A 17459-nucleotide genomic window follows, 5' to 3' on the forward strand; every position below is an offset into this window, starting at 1 on the left:
GATTCCCAGCTATTCAGGAGGCTGAGGCAGGAGAATCGCTTGAACCCGGGAGGCGGAGGTTGCAGTGAGCCGAGACTGCGCCACACTACACTCACTCCAGCCTGGGTTACAGAGGAAGACTCCGTCTGGGGGAAAAAAAAAAAGTAATGAACCTAGAAAAAGCAGATTGGCACCTAAATTCACATACTTTTCAAACTGCCACCACGTCTTGGCCTAGCCTTTTTTTTTTTTTTTTTTGAGACGGAGTCTCAACTCTGTTGCCCCTGCTGGAGTGCAGTGGCGCGATGTCGGCTCACTGCAACCTCTGCCGCCCGGGTTCAAGCGATTCTCCTGCCTCAGCCTTCCGAGTAGCTGGGATTACAGGCGCCCGCCACCACCCCCCGGCTAATTTTTGTATTTTTAGTAGAGACGGGGTTTATCAACGTCTTGGTCAGTCTGGTCTCGAACTCCTGACCTTGTGATCCGCCCGGTTCGGCTTCCCAAAGTGCTGGGATTACAGGCGTGAGCCACTGTGCCCGGCCTATTTTGGCCTACTTTTTTAATTTCCCCTTCCTCATTGGTAATTTCAGTATAATCCAGCAAAGAGACGCTAATTTTGAACAAATGGTGAAAGTATGAACATTTTGGGATGGATCGCTGTAAAAAGAATTTCCCAAAGGGCGTCCAGCAGAGGGGGTATAGCTCAGTGGTAGAGCATTTGACTGCAGATCAAGAGGTCCCCGGTTCAAATCCGGGTGCCCCCTCGCGTTGTTTTACCTCTTTTCACAGTCATGCAGGAATAACCTGAGTTAGCGAGTTCTGAATCCAAAAGTCACCGGAAGTGTCCTTTGTATCTTCCACCTACCTAATTTTCACCTTGAAAGGATTCCCTTACCCTAGAGGGAGAGAGCAGCAACCAGAGGCTACCTTTAGGTGGACCTGAGTCCTCATACCCCAAGTGGCGAGAAGCGCACTAGTAGTCTCAGTTGTAGAACAAAGGCGTTGATAGATTCCCATCTCCGATGCCCATTGGTTTAACGATAATTATAACTTGTTTTGGGGTTAAAAAATGTGTCTTGAACGGGGCAGTAGTTCGTACTTGACTATGAAAACTAGGAGAAAGAATCCAATTTCAGAGGTCTTCATATATTCGCGAACTCGAACAGGACAGGGCACAGAAGGTAGAAGGTAAACAGCGAGCAGTTTTCCCTCTTCCTTCTTTACTTAGCTCATAGGCAGGGCTTTGGCTTGATAAGCTATAGATGGAAAGTCCAAGGCCTAAAGGAGAGGTAAAACTGGTTCCTCCTGGGTTTTTTGCACGGAACCGCAGGTCTGCTGATCTGTGATCTCTCTGTTCAGCCTAGCGATGCAGCTCACAGTAATGGGAGCCAGGAGAAAAAAAAATGCGCGTTTTCCCGGGGTCCGAGGCATGACACAACCACATTCCGGGTTTAAAATATAGCAGCTGCCCTTTGACCCAGGCAGCACGCCTCTTCCTTTCTCCCTTATTTTTCCTTTTTTTGGGCAAAACCTAGTTGAGGGGGACGCCCTTGTCTCTCGTCACACTTACCATTTTCCTCCGGCCCAACAGTGACACTGTCAGGCACGCAGCCAGCAGATATTTGTTCTCATCTTTAGGTTATGAAACTCCACGGCCTTTTATTCTCACTTCAGTGGTTCTTAAAATGTGGTCCCCACACCAGCAGCACCAGCCGCACCTGGAAACTTGGTAGAAATGCAAATTCTCGGTGCCCCCTTACAGAATCAGAAACTAGGAGAGTTTTAACAAGCCCTGCAGGTAATTCTGATGCACGTTCAAGTTTGAGAAACACTGTATTCGTTTATCTCAGTTTGCATTGGGATATAACTTTACTTTTGTACATTAATAGTCAAGGATGAACACAGCACGTCCATGTCACTATTAATACAGAAAGTTGAAGTTGGAGAAGGGCTGTGTCTATGGGTTTCCCTCGCTTGACCCACCCTCCAATCCCAAAAGGAACGCCAACTTGAGGCGTTCTCCTGTCTCCCTACCCCCATTGGAAACATTCTGTCCCTCAAACCCGGCACCTCGAACTGTCTGATTCATCTGAGGCTGGCAGCCCTGGCCACAGAAATCCCTACACCTCTGGCGCGAGTAATGCGTTCGCGCAGCTTTTATACTCACCCGCTGAGCACAAAGTAAAACCGAAAGCTTTCTGCTAAGGCTGAAAAATGAGGAAGATACTTCTTTCACCTTTTTTTCTTTGTAGTCAGGACCCAATGTTAAAATATGAATCGAGAATGAAAAACAGATGGTTGGTTAACAACTGGAAGGAAAAACCACCGAGGGGGCACCCGGATTTGAACCAGGGACCTCTTGATCTGCAGTCAAATGCTCTACCACTGAGCTATACCCCCGCGCCGCTGCAGCGCCTGGAGGCGGCTCTTTGGGTACTAAGCATTGTTGCAGCTGCTACTCTGTGGTAGGGTGTAACATAAAGAGAAAGGAATGCAGAAGAAAAGGGGTCATGCTGAACGCAGACGGTGCCCGCATCCGGGGAACCCAGGGAAGGTGCACTGCAGGGGCTCGGGGAGGGAAGCACTAGCCCGGGCCCGGCAGCGCGCAGGGTCCAAGAGGGAGGGACGGGTTCCGCCCCACAAATGTGGGAAAGGGTGTGGGCCGGAAGAGAGTTAAGAGGGGCAGGGCAGGGGGTCCCCGTTCGGTCTGTAGATTCATGCCCGGTTGCAACCGGTAGAAAGGAAAGTCCCCGAATGCGGTGAATCATTTCCGGCGTTCAGGAGGGCTCCAACCCCACCCTCGACGGTCTTCAGGGGTTAGCCCGCCTCCTGCAGCCCGAGCGCCCCAGATGTGCAGCCGGCCTGGCTCTGCGCCGCCTCCGGCTCGGGAAGGGCCCTGGGCACCGGCCGCAGTCAGCCTGGGAGCGCCGGGGCGCCAGCACCGCTGGCCGCGCAGTTCCCCCCAGGAACCCGCCCCCGCGCAGCCCCACGTCGCCCGGGGAGCGCGCCTCGCTGCGCGTGCCCTCGCCCGCACCCGAGGCGCGTGCCCGCCCCGGTGCAGCCCCTCCTCCCCGCTGTGTTTATTAGGGGAAGGAGGGCGGAGGCGGAGGCCAGTTCCCCAGCTCCAGCCGCCGTCGCTGCCGCCTGTGTAGTTGCAGCCGCGGCCGCCTCCCGCCAGCTCGCCTTGGGGAAGAGGACGCGCTAGAGCTCCGACGTCCCCGCCCCAGCCTTTCTCGGAACCATGAACCCCAACTGTGCCCGGTGCGGCAAGATCGTGTATCCCACGGAGAAGGTGAACTGTCTGGATAAGGTGAGCCCGGGACCGGGAGACGCGTCTTTGCAATCCCCGGCAGTGCTCTGAATCCAGGGAGGAGAGAAGGGCCGGGTCTTTGCTGCCTTATCCCCGCGATCCCAGGAGAATGGAGGGAGGGCGGGCGGGCGGTGTCATGGGGTGTGGGGACACATCCCAATCTGGAAACCAGGAGATCTGGGGCGAGGCGGGGAGTCCACGCGTAGCGGGCAGCCGGTGCTGGAGAGGGGTGGGCTCTGTGCCTTGGGGTTGGGAGGACGGGAGAGAAGCAGGGAAGCCAGGCCCCGGGGTGTGTTGGGGGAAGGTTAGGGGTGCAGTCCCGCCCCCTAGGGCCTGGAGAGTGAGAAGAGACGGCCGCTCCCTCTCCACTCCGCGCCTAGCGCCAAGTAGGCGGAAGCGCGGGGCGCTGGTGGAGGGGGCGGAGGGGGGCGGGGCAGAGGCTGGGGGGCCCTGCGAAACCGTCCGTTCCGGCGGGGGATGGCCTCGCTTCCTGGCCTGGCGGGGCGGGGGCTTATCAGCCTGCGAGTGTGGCATCTGATGCGGGGGGTTTCGGGTAAGGACCCGGGCTCCGCCGCAAGACCCCCGATTTTGAACGACCTGAGGCCCCCTTGGTGATTGAGTGGTTAAAAGACTCGCAGACCTCCTCCATAGCTTCCCAACCCCCACCTCCAATTAAAAGCCAACTCCCGGTGCTGGGCCGCCCAGCCTGAGCCGGGTGGGGTCGGGTGCCGGAGTAGGGTGGGTGGGGGGTGCTTCGCTGAGATCTCCTGAAATTGTGCTCAGAGCCAGGAGATCGTGTGGAAGAACAAAGAGCTAACTTTTCAAAGCAGGTTTCTCCAATGGAGGGTGGGGTTGGCTGAGTTCTGGGGAAGCCAAGGAAAGGGGGAGGTATGGGCGGCGGGGGGAGGGATGGTGGCCTTGTGGAGATTCACTGCCCCCTGGGGGCCCTGTCTCCCCAATGCTGGACTTGTTCATCTGGTTGCCATTAGACTTTTGGAGAGGGGGTTGGAGAGTAGAACTGGGCGTTTCCCGTACAGTTTGGTGTAGGATCCTGTCCTCTTGTAAGCTCCGTGAGATCCTAAGGTAAAACCTGCCCCTCTGCATCCCCTCTCCTCCCCAGTCTGGAGGGGAGGCCTCTGTGATTTTGTGCCCTTCCTCACCGCGTCTTTCGTCCATCACCCAAAGCTGGCTCCAAGTCCAGGTATTCTGACCTTTCCATCTGAACTGAGAGGGCTGGGGGGACTGGATGGAAGAGGGGTGCAAGGGTGGGAACACTGGATGAAAGAGGCGTACAGAGCCCTGGGGCCAAGTTCATTACTGACCTGGAGCCGGGTTTAGTTCAGGAGAGGATAGTTCATTGGACACCTTGTCTCTCCCTTCCCCCTTAGGGTGTGAGCTTCCCCAGTGACCTTTGGCCTCTGAGTCAGGGTGAGGAGGTGGGGTTGGAGGTTCTGAAACACATTTGAACTTGCTCTTGGGGAGTGTGAGCATATGGGGCCGCTGCTGTGTCACTGTCCCTCTTGGTCCTGGGCTTGATTGGGCAGGAGGAGAGGAGGGGGTATATTGTGGGCACAGGAAAGGTGTTGATCTGCCCGTGACCATGCCAGCCGCTGTTGGGCAAGACTTGAGCTTAGAGCTATCAGATGATGAAGTCTCCCCTTGAGAATGTACCTGTCCTTGCATACTGGGATTTTGCCCTCCCCTCGTGGCAGAGATTTTGGCCTCTGCATCTTGAGTTCCCTGTGGTCCCCTTCTCCACAGTCATGAATTGGGAAGAGGCAGAGGGCGCTTCACCCGTATAAGGAAAAAGCAAAACATGAAGGCAGGATTGCCACCCTAGGAGTTGGGAGACTGGGTCCTTGTTCCAGGTCTGCTCCCACGAGTTTTTTGAATGTCTTTAGGCCTCAGTTTTTACCATCTGTCAGATGGGTATGATGATGTCATTTCCTTGAAGGTGGGGCAGTGCACTAAAGTCCCTGAGTGCTAAAGAGGGTGCTGTATAGACTATGCCCTCCCTACCTCTCTGGGATGCTCTGTTCAGCTCCATACCACTCCCCTTGGAAAGCCCTTCAGTGCCGTGTATCCGAGGGGAGGGGAGCAGGGATGCTGCAGGGTGCCCTCCCCAGTTCTCTTACCCTAGCTGGAAGAGGACGTTCAAGTGGGGGTTGCCCAGGGAAGTAGGAGTTGGTGATTCCTTCCTCTTTTTAGAATTCTCCCTATAGGAAGTGGCCCTGGAGAGACCTTGCCCCCTGTACTGAGCAGGAGACCTGAAATATCCATGTATCAGATGTATTCCTCCCCACCTGCTCCAGGCAGTAAGGATAGGCACCAGGAATGGTGAACCAGTGCCTGGAGGATGCTGGGCTGAGACCAGGGAGGAGGGGGAACCTTCAGTCCCATAGGCAACTTCATTCCCATAGTTGCTAACTAACTTCCCAAGACCTCCCATTTACAGCAAAAGAGTCAAATTAGACTCACCCTTTTCTCTACAATCCCCCATGGCACTCAGCCCTCTACGTGGCCCAAAGCACAGACTGTGCCCTTGGTTTCAGCCTTTTCTCCTCCCTGAGCCTTATCTCCCAAAGGCATAGGTGGGTAAAAACCTTGTCACCTCTGAAGGCCACCCTGCCCCCAACCTGCAGTACCCAGCATGCTTTGCAAGCTGGATAAATATGTATTGCTGATGACAGTGTTTGAGGAAGGAGGTCGAGATTTGCTTCTCCAGAGGACTTCTGGGATTAGAGCTGGGGGAGAAACAGGGTGACCTCATTTGCTCATTCAACAAATATTTATTGAGCACCTACTTTGTGCACCTGCTTTGTATCTAGGGAGCTGTGTTGTCAAGAATCTTGCCATGTCCCTCTTTCCTGGCTTGCTTCCCCAGGTTTCTGAAAACAGGTGGAGGTAGAGGATTGGACTGCTGCCAGGTCCCCTGGAATCCCCCGTTAGGGCAGGCCCTCTGCCTCTGCTTGTCTGAGCGCTCCCTCCCCACTCGAAGGGGGTGAGGTCCTCACAGCTGTGGTACCCCGTTTTGCTAGCTGAAGCTTAGAGTACCCCACCATCATCTTGGGATCATCCCTTCATAATAGCTACTAGTTATCGCAATATGCTGGGCTCAGTCTTCACAGCAGCTTCACAAAGTAGGTGTGTGTGCTCTTGTAAATGAGGTACCCCATAAACGGAGGCTCAGGTAGCCCGTGTGGCTCATCTCCCTCTCTTAGAGCTGAAATTCATATCCACAGTTCTTTCTGCTCAGCTCTTCTGCCAGTATAAAGTACTTTTATTTATACATATTTATATTTTATTTCTATCTCATTTGTGCCAAAAGTGGGTCCCATCCCTTCGTGACCCTATCTGGAGGAATGCTCTGGGCCTGGGGTCTTGTATGGGGGAGTGGGGCCACTGGGAATAGTCCTGTCCTCCTCAGAATTTGTGGAGGTGCAGCAGAGATCTGTGCCTTTAAGCCAGCGGGTCAGGTGGCCAACTGAGCTAGGCCGGTGACCCGGCCAGGGTGGGGTTGGCATTGCCTCTGCAGGAGGGAGAAACTGTAACCCTGGGCAACAGGAAGGGAAGAGACTGCCTCATACTCCATCCCTGAGTCATGGCTACCCCAGGTAGCCTGGGTTCAGAGGCCAAGGTGCCAGGCTGCAGGCACAGTGACACGAAGCTTGGCACATCCCCCCCAACCCAGAGCCACGGAGGGACAGGCTGTCCCAAGTGAGGGGTATCCTTGCAGGCTTCTCCCCCTACCAGCCTGTTTACCTTTCTGTAGAGTGGGTTGCAGGTTGGCAAGGGAAGATCAATAGGCAAGGGAAGATCAAGGTGACCCTGCTTTGGAGCCTTGGATCCAGGCTGAGAGGCCTCTAACGGGCAGGGCAGCAGGGGTAGGGTCTGTCTGGTTTCTGTGAACAGGGAAACCATGGACTTTGCAGGGAGCAGGAAGGAGCATGCCTCGAGGTGCACTTTCCTCCTGAGTCCTGAGGCCCAGGAATGCTTCGCTGAAATCATCTTGCCTGGGGTCTTTAAAAGAGGGGGGGCTCTTGCTCTAGGACAGAGCCCATGGGGCAGGGCTGAGGCAGACGGGGTCACTGTGGGATCCTCTGGACATATTTCCCTGACAGTGTCCTTCCCCAGACCCCATTGAGACAAGACAGGGTTTCTTTCATCTTAGGGTCCAGGCTAGGCTCACAGCGGCTGTGGAGGGACTGGCCATTTTCTGCCTCCCCTCCCCACAATTTTCCTACCCCAAAAAGGACACAGTGTAAGGAGCTGGTGGGTTTTCTTGAACCTTGGGGCCTTCCTCCAGAGGGGAGGGGAGTCGCCTGAAGCCGCTGGAGGTGCCAGGCATTAGGGGTGGAGCGGCCTCCTCTCCTGACCCTCCAGCACTCCGGGAGACAGTGGCTGCAGCTCCACTTGACACTTGTGCTTCATAGTAACTGGTTTCCATTTTTCTGCTGGGAGCCCCCTGCAGGGGGACAGGTGACCACCCTCCTCTGCCCCACCCTTGTGTGTCTGGATGAGAGTGTGGGGCCTGTGAGGGAGGTGGGAAGGAACTGATAGAAATAGGCACCATCCCCTTGAAGAGGGGCTCTGCTTCCTCCACGTGGCAGCCTGGAGGGGTCTTTGGAACCCCTGGGTGCGGTGTTGGCCCTGTGCCCCCTGCCTGCTCAGTACACCCCACCCTCCTCCTCCAAGGGGTTTGGCTCTAGGTGGAGGCCTGGCCATCTGGAGTAGGGGTCTCTCTCCCTTTGTCTCCCCAACCTCAATCAGGAGGCAGACTTGGAGGTCCCCCGTCCTAGGATAGTGTGTAGCCCTTCGTGTGTGTGTGCGTGTGAGTGTGTGTGTGTGCGTGTGAGTGTGTGTGTGTGTGTGAGAGAGAGAGAGAGAGAGAGAGAAAGTGGGTCATGGTCTGGATTCTGGAGAATGTTTTTGCTGGCAGGCCCCTGTGGGGGTAGCAGGAGGCGGGGGCCCAGGCAGGGGCATGTGCAGCTAAGTAGGTAGAGGCCAGCAGACTGGGTAGTGACAAGGCTGGGGCACCCTGCCAATGCCTCCCAGTCACTGGGGGAGGGAGTGGGGCTGTCACTTCAGGGGCCTGTGGGGGCAGGGACCACCCTGTCTTCGTGTCCCCGGTGGGTTCTGTGTGTTGGGGTTATGCACCAGAAGGAGTCTGTAAGTTGCCACATGGGAGTTTAGGGGACCTGGGTCACTGGGGTAGGCCCAGGTTGGGGAGGGGGCCAAGCTTAGACCCACCACTTCTTTGCTTCCAGACTTCTGGCTGGCCTTCCTCCTCAAGAGTGGTTCTCCTAGCACTCTGTTTAATATTCCACCATTAGGTTTTTCCTTTGGGTCTTCTTGATAGGGAACCAGTACCCTATTAGAAGGCGATTTCTCCCTGAAATTACCCTGGGGGTCTCTGGTTGAAGTGGGCCATGGTAGGGGAGGTTGAATCCCAGATTCTCAGCCTTCTTTCTGCTATCCCCTCCTCCCAGTGTCTCAGAAGCACCTCTCCGAAGTTTGGAGACCACATTTTGAAAAGCATCCCCTTGGGGGAATTCCTTGACAAATGGCCAAGAACCAGCTCTGGCTGGGCTCCTTCAAAAGTCCCCGGGGCCTGCCTTCTGGCCTCCTTCTTTCAGAGTGGGGAATGTCTCCCTTGACTGCTGGGAAATGGGGCAGGGACAGGCCAGCCAGGTCACTCAGGTGGCCTGGATTATTCTGGGGTCCTGGCAGTGGACCCCTATTTGATGGTGATCCAGGGCATCATCCTGGGCTTCTGGGGGTGAATTAGATCCTGTTGTCACGGGTTTGCCTAAGCATCAATACTTCTCAGCGGTTCCACAAAGACCCCTCCAGGCTGCCACATGGAGGCTGTTAGATCGTTTCTGTCTCTCTCTCTTTTTTTTCTTTGGGCAGTCTTGCTCTGTCGCCCAGGCTGAGTGCAGTGACACAATCTTGGCTCACTGCAACCTCCACTTCCTGGGTTTAAGTGATTCTTCTGCTTCAGCCTCCCAAGTAGCTGGGATTACAGGCACACGCTACCATACCTGGCTTATTTATTTATTTATTTTTGAGATTAAGTCTTGCTCTGTACCCCAGGCTGGAGTGCAGTGGCGTGATCTCGGCTCACCGCAACCTCCGCCTCCTGGGTTCAAGCGATTCTCCTGCCTCAGCCTCCCAAGTAGCTGGGATTACAGGCATGCGACACTGCACCTGGCTAATTTTTTGGTATTTTTTAGTAGATACGGAGTTTCACCATGTTGACCAGGCTGGTCTTGAACTCCCAACCTCAGGTAATCCGCCTGCCTCAGCCTCCCAAAGTGCTGGGATTACAGGCGTGAGCCACTGCTCCTGGCCTAGATCAGTTCTCTTTCTGTCATCACTCTTTTCCCTCCGTCAGCCACCCTGGATGGGCCCTGTGTGCCACATTCTCACACGCATGAATGGATTGGAGCTGTGGTTGGCACAGTGAAGCCCCTCTGCACCCCAACACACACAATCTCCAGTGTGAGCCCTGACTCCCTCAGCTGAGGTTCACATCTGCGGTGCCCAGCACCTGACATCTGAGTGCTTAGAGGTGCCAAATGCTGTGCTGAGGGCTTTGAAGGTGATTTCTCCTGAGCTCTGGACAATCCCAGGAGGGCCAGGTGTTATTACATCCATTCTACACACCAGGAAGTGGGCTCCCCTGAGGTGCAGGGCCCCGCCCAAGGCCATACAATTAGTGGGGTAGAGCTTTGATGTCCACTATGGAGGTGTCTACCTTCAAGGCTTTGAAGCAGAGCCCTTCAGTGCCTCAGTGGGGGACCCGCTGCTGGGCGCTCTCCTGCCCTCCCACTGGGGTGGGGGAGGATGAAGGAAGGGTAGAAAGGATGTGGTGTGTTGACAGAGCCTGGGACACCCAGCCCACTCCTCTGGCTGGGCATCCCACAGGAAGTGGGAGGTATTGGAGCTGTAGCACCACCTGGGGCTTATGTGGGTCTAGCGGGTGTGCTGGGCTCTGGTCCAGGAGCTAGGAGCACCTGGGTTCCGGGCCTGGGTGTGTGGGGGCTGGGCCTTCCTCTTCTGAGGCCTCCGTGCGGCCAGAGGAGCTGCTCCTTCATGTTCAGCGGCTGCTCCCTAGCAACCCAGTGCAGCTTTGCATAAGCAATGAGGCCTCTCCAGCTCTGGGCAGGAGGGGTTCCCTGGGGAGGGTGGAGCTGACCTGGGGGCTGCTGCCGCCACTATAACTGGTCTCTTCACCCCGTCCTTCATGCCTGCCCTTCTCTTCCTCCTGGGTTCAAATGGCCCGTTGGTGGAGGATGAGGAAGGAGAGAGGGGAGGTGAGTGCCAAAGACTGTGACCTGAGATGCCCCCAGCTCACCTGGGATAATTCCATGTTCTCCCCATAGCCATGGGCCTAGGACAGTCCCAGCAGCTCCAGAGTGCCCCTTCCCAGGGCCTGAGCCCCTTTTTCAGAAGTCCTGGTATCTGATATATGTCCTCCTTCTGTTTCCATCCCCAGTTCTGGCATAAAGCATGCTTCCATTGCGAGACCTGCAAGATGACACTGAACATGAAGAACTACAAGGGCTACGAGAAGAAGCCCTACTGCAACGCGTGAGTCCTGTTCTGGGCAGGGGACTGGGTGGGTGCTTTGGCTCCCTCCCCTAGTGAGTTCTTCCTTCCCTTCCAATAACCACAAGGTGACAGTGGCGAACACTTCCACCCCCTGCCTGAACATCACATTTTATCCTCACGACAGCTGGATGAAGCAAGCACTTTTTATCCCCATTTAAAGTGCTTTTATCCCCCATTTAAAGTGCATTTAAAGTACAGACGAGGAAACTGGGGCTTAGGGAAGGGAAGAGACTCTTAAGATGGGATGGCTAGGGAGAGACTGGCTCTAGCCCAGCCTCTGGGCAGTAAGGTGAGCACATGTCTTTCCACTGCCTCCTGCTACAAAAGAGGGCTTTCCGCGTGGTCTTTCAAGAATGAGTGACCTGTCTGTTGTATTTGGGTTTGGGGGCTTTGTTCTCCTGTTTACCTTCCCTTATTTCTCTCCCCAAAAATCGATGGTTTCCTTCTCTCACCCGGTACTTCCTAGGCTTTGGGGGCTCCTTCCTCCAGTGGTTCTTTCAAGAAAACTCTCTGGAAGCCTCGTGTCCACCCTTTTGGTGTTCATTTTTTGAGAAGGGGCAGGGGGTGTATAAAGGGCGTTGCCTGGGCCAGATAGATCTCTTCCCTGCCTGGTGAGGGAGGCTGTGGAGACTGTATTTTTTTGAGTATAGTCATCTTGGACTGTGTCCTTCTGCACTGGGATCTGCAGCAGCCGACAGTAGGGAGGGAGTATAGAGGTGGGGTCCCCCATCCCAGAGCCTGGAGGAACACCTCCCCTCCTCTCCCATCCCGTCCCATGCAGTCCCAGAAAGTACAGCAACTTTCCATCTTCAAGTTGACCTTGTGAGTAGTAAGTACAAACTCAGTATTGGGGCCTCACAGCTGCCGCCTCCTGCGAGGTGGAGGTTTTGGAAGGTCAAGTCACTTATAAGTAATGATAATTTCTTTTTCTTTTAACTTGCCTTTTTTTTTTTTTTTTTTTTTTTTGGAGACAGACTCCATTACCCAGGCTGGAGTGCAGTTGGCTCACTGCAACCTCCACCTCCTGGCTTCAAGCGATTCTTGTGCCTAAGCCTTCTAAGTAACCGGTATTACAGATGCACGCTACCATGCCCAGCTAATTTTTGTATTTTTAGTAGAGACCGGGGTTTCTCTGTGTTGGCCAGGCTGGTCTCGAACTCCTAACCTCAGTGATGCGCCCGCCTCAGCCTCCCAAAGTGCCGGGATTACAGGTATAAGCCACCTTGCCAGCCTTAATTCAATTTTTTTTTTTTTTAATTTAAAATGTATTTTTACTTTTTTTTTTTTTAACTTCAACCAACTCAAGTAATGGTAATTTCAGTGTTCACATGAATTTAGGATCTAACTTGAGTCCAGTTTTTTTTTTTTTTTTTTTTTTTAATTCTCAGTCAGTAGGCTCTTTGCAGCTGAAGTTCACCTGCATTTGGGACTTGTCTAAAAAGGGGGCTTAAACCTCCAGCCTTACCCCTAACCTTACCCTAAACCTTCCCTGCTCCCTGACCCCCTCCCGCTCCCTGGCGAAGACCACTGTTTCATCTTTCTAGGCGCTTGCTCATTCAGCAGACATTTATTGCCTGCCTGCTGCTATAATGCATACTAACCTCTGCCAGGTGCTGGGAAAACAGATTCCTGATAAAAATCTCAAGCCCAAGAAGCAACATGAAGTCATCCCTTCTGGAAGAAGGAGGGCACTGGGCGGGTTATCTGGGTAGAGGAAGGGTTGCAGTTCTGTCCTGGCCCCTCCTTCAGCTGCCCCTTCTCTTATATTAATTTCTACTGTTCCTCTTCCCCCTACCAACCCCTCCCACCCCCACAAGGGAAATGGGACATTCTTCAAATTCTTAAGGGCTCACACAAGCCCTGGTTCTCTGCCACTTCCTCCCTCCATTGGGGAGTGGGGTGGGGTTCAGAGAAGCCAGGGCAGTTAACCCCTCGGTTGCTGGACCACCTCAGCCTTGATTCTGAGCCTCCGCCCCAGCACACTAAGCCTTGGAGCCCAGTGACTCCAGCCGCCTAGCATTCAGTGAGCATTGGGAGCTGGAGAAAAATCAGAGGCTTGTCCTTGTTTTCTTTGCATTTTTATCGGCCTCATCCAAAGTTCCAGCTTATTGTTTTTACTGTCTTCTTGGGAAGCTGCCGCAAGGTGGGGTGGAGGGCTCCTGCGGGGGCTGGGGGAGCCTGGAGAGGCAGAAGATGAAGGCTTCTTCTCTGGATGCTGCTTCCAACTTGCAGAGGCAGAGGTTCCCCTGTCTCCCTCCTGGTCTCCAGCCAAAAGAAGCAGGTTGGCCCCTCCATGTTTCCTCCAGCTTTTATAACCCTAGCCTCTGCCGTGCCTGGTTGACCTTTGGCCCAGTTGGGATGTTTCCTGGGAAGGAGACTAGTGAGAGAGACCGGGGGGATTTGCAACCCAGCTGTGTTTCACTTTAGTTGTGGTAGCACCTCGCCCAAGGCAGGCATTCTCCCTCCCCTGTGTCCGCTGGGCCAAGATGTTACCCATGGGGATTCTGGGATGAACCAGGTGTGGGGCCCGCTTGCAAGGAGTGCTCTCTGGACCTGTCTGAGCCTTGGTTTCCCTATGGTTAAAAATTCCTGCCCAGGAGGCCCGGCACAGTGGCTCAGACCTGTAATCCCAGCACTTTGGGAGGCTGAGGCGAGTGGATTGCTTAAGGTCAGGAGTTCTACTAGACCAGCCTGGCCAACGTGGTGAAACTCCATCTCCACTACAAATACAAACATTAGCCAGATGTGGCTGGCACCTATAATCCCAGCTACTCAGGAGGCTGAGGCAGGAGAATTGCTTGAACCTGGGAGGCCAGGACTGCAGTGAGCCGAGATTGCCTCTGCACTCCAGCCTGGGCGACAGAGCGAGACTCCATCTCAAAACAAACAAACAAACAAAAAAGACAAAAAAAAAAAAAATTCCTGTCCAGGGATGTTGGACCCTAGACCAAAGAGAATTTATTGGGTACTTTGCTATGTGCCAGGCTCTAGGCCGAGTGTTTGCTGTCATTCCCTCCTGCTTGCTTACTTTTTTTGTTTGTACTTACTTTTTTTGTCACCTAGGCTGGAGTGCAGTGGAATGATCATGGCTCACTGCAGCCTCGACCTCCTGGGTTTAAGTAATCCTCCTGCCTCAGCCTCTCTAGTAGCTGGTACCACAGGCGTGCGGCACCATGCTAATTTTTTTTTTTTTTTTTTTTTTTTGAGACAGAGTCTCGCTTAGTCGCCCAGGCTGGAGTGCAGTGGCGCGATCTCGGCTCACTGCAAGCTCCGCCTCCCGGGTTCCCGCCATTCTCCTGCCTCAGCCTCCCGAGTAGCTGGGACTACAGGCGCCCGCCGCCTTGCCCGGCTAATTTTTTGCATTTTTAGTAGAGACGGGGTTTCACAGTGTTAGCCAGGATGGTCTCGATCTCCTGACCTTGTGATCCGCCCGCCTCGGCCTCCCAAAGTGCTGGGATTACAGGCGTGAGCCACCGCGCCCGGCCACCATGCTAATTTTTAAGTTTTTTGTAGAGAGGAGGTCTTGTCATGTTGCCCAGGCTGGTCTCAAACTCTTTGCCTCAGGTGATCCACCCGCCTCAGCCCCGCCTCCTCCCGTTTTCTTCCTGCCTCTGGTCTTATCCCTGAGTGACATTCAGGTTCCTGAATCCTGGGTTTACCAGGGTACAGTTTTCTCCCATTTCTGTTCTGGTCTTGCTTTGTGGACCACAGGCCTGGCTTCTTTCTCTGAAGCATCCCGTGCTCCATGCTGGGCCAAACCCAGTGCAGGACCCAAAGGGGCACGTGGTTTCTTCTGGCACTTTGCCAGGGAGTTGGGCCCACCCAGCGAGTATGTGAGTTTGGTGTACAGGGAGGCCTCTATGTTCTGCCTATCTCTGGCTAGTCTCTGAGCCCTGAGGGGAGCTAGGATCTTGCAGGGGGCTGGTCAAGAGAGAAGAAAGCTATCTTTCCTTGTGGTTTCTTAAGATTCAGATTTAAGTTCTAGAAAGTGACTGTAGAGTAGGCAGTGAAAAGGCCTCTTCTGTTTCTGTCCTTGCATCAGACTTGTTTGGGGGAGAGGCCGGGGAAAAACACAGGCCAGAGCTCACAGCCAGCCCGCCTGGTGTGGCGGACCCCCACGTGCATGCAGTTACACACATGCCTGGTGTGTAGGCAGACACCCACACCGGTGCTGGGGCCGGGGAGGAGGACTTGGGAGCTGGGCTGAATGGGCTGTGTTTTGTGTTTCCACATTCAGGGCTGCAGCCATGCAGCCAATGCTGTGGCGAGGTTGAGGGTGCACTCCCGGCTTTTGCACAATAGCCAGTGGTGGAGGAAGAACCGCTAATCGAATTATTTTTGTTTCTTTTTTTTGAGACAGAGTCTCTGTCGCCCAAGCTGGAGTGCAGTGGCATGTTCTCAGCTCACTCACTGCAACCTCTGCCTCCCTGGTTCAAGCAATTCTCCGCCTCAGCCTCCCGAGTAGCTGGGATTACAGGCGCCCTCCACCATGCCTAGCTAATTTTTGTATTTTCAGTAGAGACGGGGTTTCTCCATGTTGGTGAGACTGGTTCGGAACTCTTGACCTCAGGTGATCCACCTGCCTCAGCCTCCCAAAGTGCTGGGATTATAGGCGTGAGCCACTGCCCGGCCCAAATTCTTCCTTGAAGCTTTTGGGTGGGTGGGGTGAGAGAGATATTTATGCCCTCCGTTACTTGTTTTGTAAACTGGATTTTCCAAAAGTGGGGCAGATCAGTCCACACGCCCTGGCTTAGCATCAACTTGCATCATTGTCTCCCTGCAGATAGTCTAGAGGACTGGAGAAAGTCCCTGCAGATAGTCTAGAGGACTGGAGAAAGTCCCTGCAGATAGTCTAGATGACTGCCTGTTCCCTTCTCTTTGGGGCCCTACTGACAGGAGGCGGGGTTGCCAGCCAGGGGAACCAGCTTGTGAGGTGTCAAGTGGGAGGCGGGCATGGGCTGAGCAAGGAAAAGTGGGGGACTTGGTTGCGCCTTTCCCCTCTTCTCTGACTGCACATATCTGGGGTCCATTCTCCAGTTTCCTTGAGCTGTGGAGTGAGGACCGAGGAGGGTGAAGAGGTCCCTGATTCTGGGGAGCCAGGGACTATGTTTCTGCCCCTTCCCCTAGGCATCAGATGGGAGTAGGGTGTGGTCTGTGCCAGACAAGGCTGGGTGCTTATGTGTCTCTGGATTCTAGCAAACTGTCTTTAATCCCAGCTGCTTTTTTTTTTTGAGACAGAGTCTTGCTCAGTCGCCCAGGCTGGAGTACAGTGGCGTGATCTCGGCTCACTGCAAGCTCTGCCTCCCGGGTTCACGCCATTCTCCTGCCTCAGCCTCCCAAGTAGCTGGGACTATAGGCGCCCACCACCACGCCTGGCTAATTTTTTGCATTTTTAGTAGAGACGGGGTTTCAGACCTCGTGATCCACCCGCCTCAGCCTCCCGAAGTACTGGGATTATAGGCGTGAGCCACCGCACCCGGCCCCAGCTGCTTTTAAAAGGTGGGCAGGGTTGGGCGCAGTGGTTTATGCCTATAATCCCAGCACTTTGAGAGACTGAGGAGGGTGGATCGCTTGAGGCCAGGAGTTCAAGACCAGCCTCATCTCTACAAAAAATAAAATAAATTCGCCAAGTGTGGTGTGGCACATGTCTGTGGTCCCAGCTACTTGGGAGGCTGAGGCAGGAGGATTGCTTGAGTCTGGGAGGTTGAGGCTGCAAATAGCCCTGATTGCCCCACTGCATTCCAGCCTGGGCAACAGAGGGACACTCTGTCTCTAAAAAATGTAAAAATGAAAATAAAAATAAAAGTGGGTGGGGCAGGAGTAGGCAAAACCTGTACTGGGGCCTAGGGCTTTCCCTCCTCCCCAAAATTCTCTGCCTCTGACTGGAAAAATTGGGACTAGGGATGACAGTGTGGGGGAGGGCAAGTACAAATGGCCAGCCCAAGTGGCCAAATATGGCCCCCAGGTAGCCCTCCCACCTCGCTTACCCCCAAATCCCTGTCCTCCAGGCCTCCTGGAGCCTCAGGGGTCACTTTGCTTCCTAACACCCACGTTTTACAGATGAGGAAACAGGCCTGCATTTCTATGCCTTACTCAACTTGGCAGAATTGTTTCTCTTTCTCTGTTACCGACAGGGGCAGGCTTTTTCTTTTTCTTTTCATTTTGTGTGCAATCTGACGGCAGTCTGACAGCTGGTAAGTTCTTCCTCAAGTCTAGCCTTGATGGTTTTGACTGCTCTTTTTTTCCCTCTGGTTGAACAATGCCTCCTTGTTGCTTCCTATCCCACCACTTCAGCCCCTTAGGCCTGAGGGGACGGATGGGTGAGAAACTGGGTTAGCAGGGAGCCCTCCCTTCCCGCCTGTGGGCAGCCTTCCCAGCAGGGGCTTTTGGAATCAGCAGCTCTTTCTAGAGGCAGGATGTGGGGGCTGTTTTTTTTTTTTCCTTTTGGTAAAACCAAAAGCTCCTTGTTGCTTTTGTTGATGTATTTTTGTTCCTCCTTGAACACAAAGCTGTGGTTTTTGAAGGGGTCCAAGCCTGGAAGGGGCAAGGCTCT

The 17459-nt window shown here is 54.2% G+C and overlaps 1 protein-coding gene and 2 non-coding genes across 5 annotated transcripts in view; 2 read left to right on the forward strand and 1 right to left on the reverse strand.

The window, feature by feature from the left end:
* The first annotated feature begins 671 nt into the window (after positions 1–671).
* TRNAC-GCA (transfer RNA cysteine (anticodon GCA)) lies at positions 672–743 on the forward strand. Its single transcript has one exon. It is a non-coding gene; the product is annotated as a tRNA-Cys (tRNA).
* Positions 744–2307: 1564 nt separating this feature from the next.
* On the reverse strand, positions 2308–2379 carry TRNAC-GCA (transfer RNA cysteine (anticodon GCA)). Its single transcript has one exon. It is a non-coding gene; the product is annotated as a tRNA-Cys (tRNA).
* Positions 2380–3087: 708 nt separating this feature from the next.
* Positions 3088–17459, forward strand: part of LASP1 (LIM and SH3 protein 1) — a 52201-nt gene continuing 37829 nt past the window's right edge. Inside the window, exons 1-3 of one of the 3 annotated variants that reach the window (XM_015437890.4) lie at positions 3993–4119; positions 4410–4490; positions 10791–10885. In XM_015437890.4, the coding sequence (XP_015293376.1) occupies positions 10830–10885 (56 nt within the window). In that variant the 5' untranslated portion in view covers positions 3993–4119; positions 4410–4490; positions 10791–10829. Of the gene's footprint in view, positions 3290–3724; positions 3843–3992; positions 4120–4409; positions 4491–10790; positions 10886–17459 lie in introns of those variants that run through there. The other 2 variants (XM_005583990.4, XM_015437889.4) reach the window with 2 other exon arrangements.

Source organism: Macaca fascicularis, chromosome 16 (genome assembly GCF_037993035.2).
Source record: "Macaca fascicularis isolate 582-1 chromosome 16, T2T-MFA8v1.1".
Classification (NCBI taxonomy): Eukaryota; Metazoa; Chordata; class Mammalia; order Primates; family Cercopithecidae; genus Macaca; species Macaca fascicularis.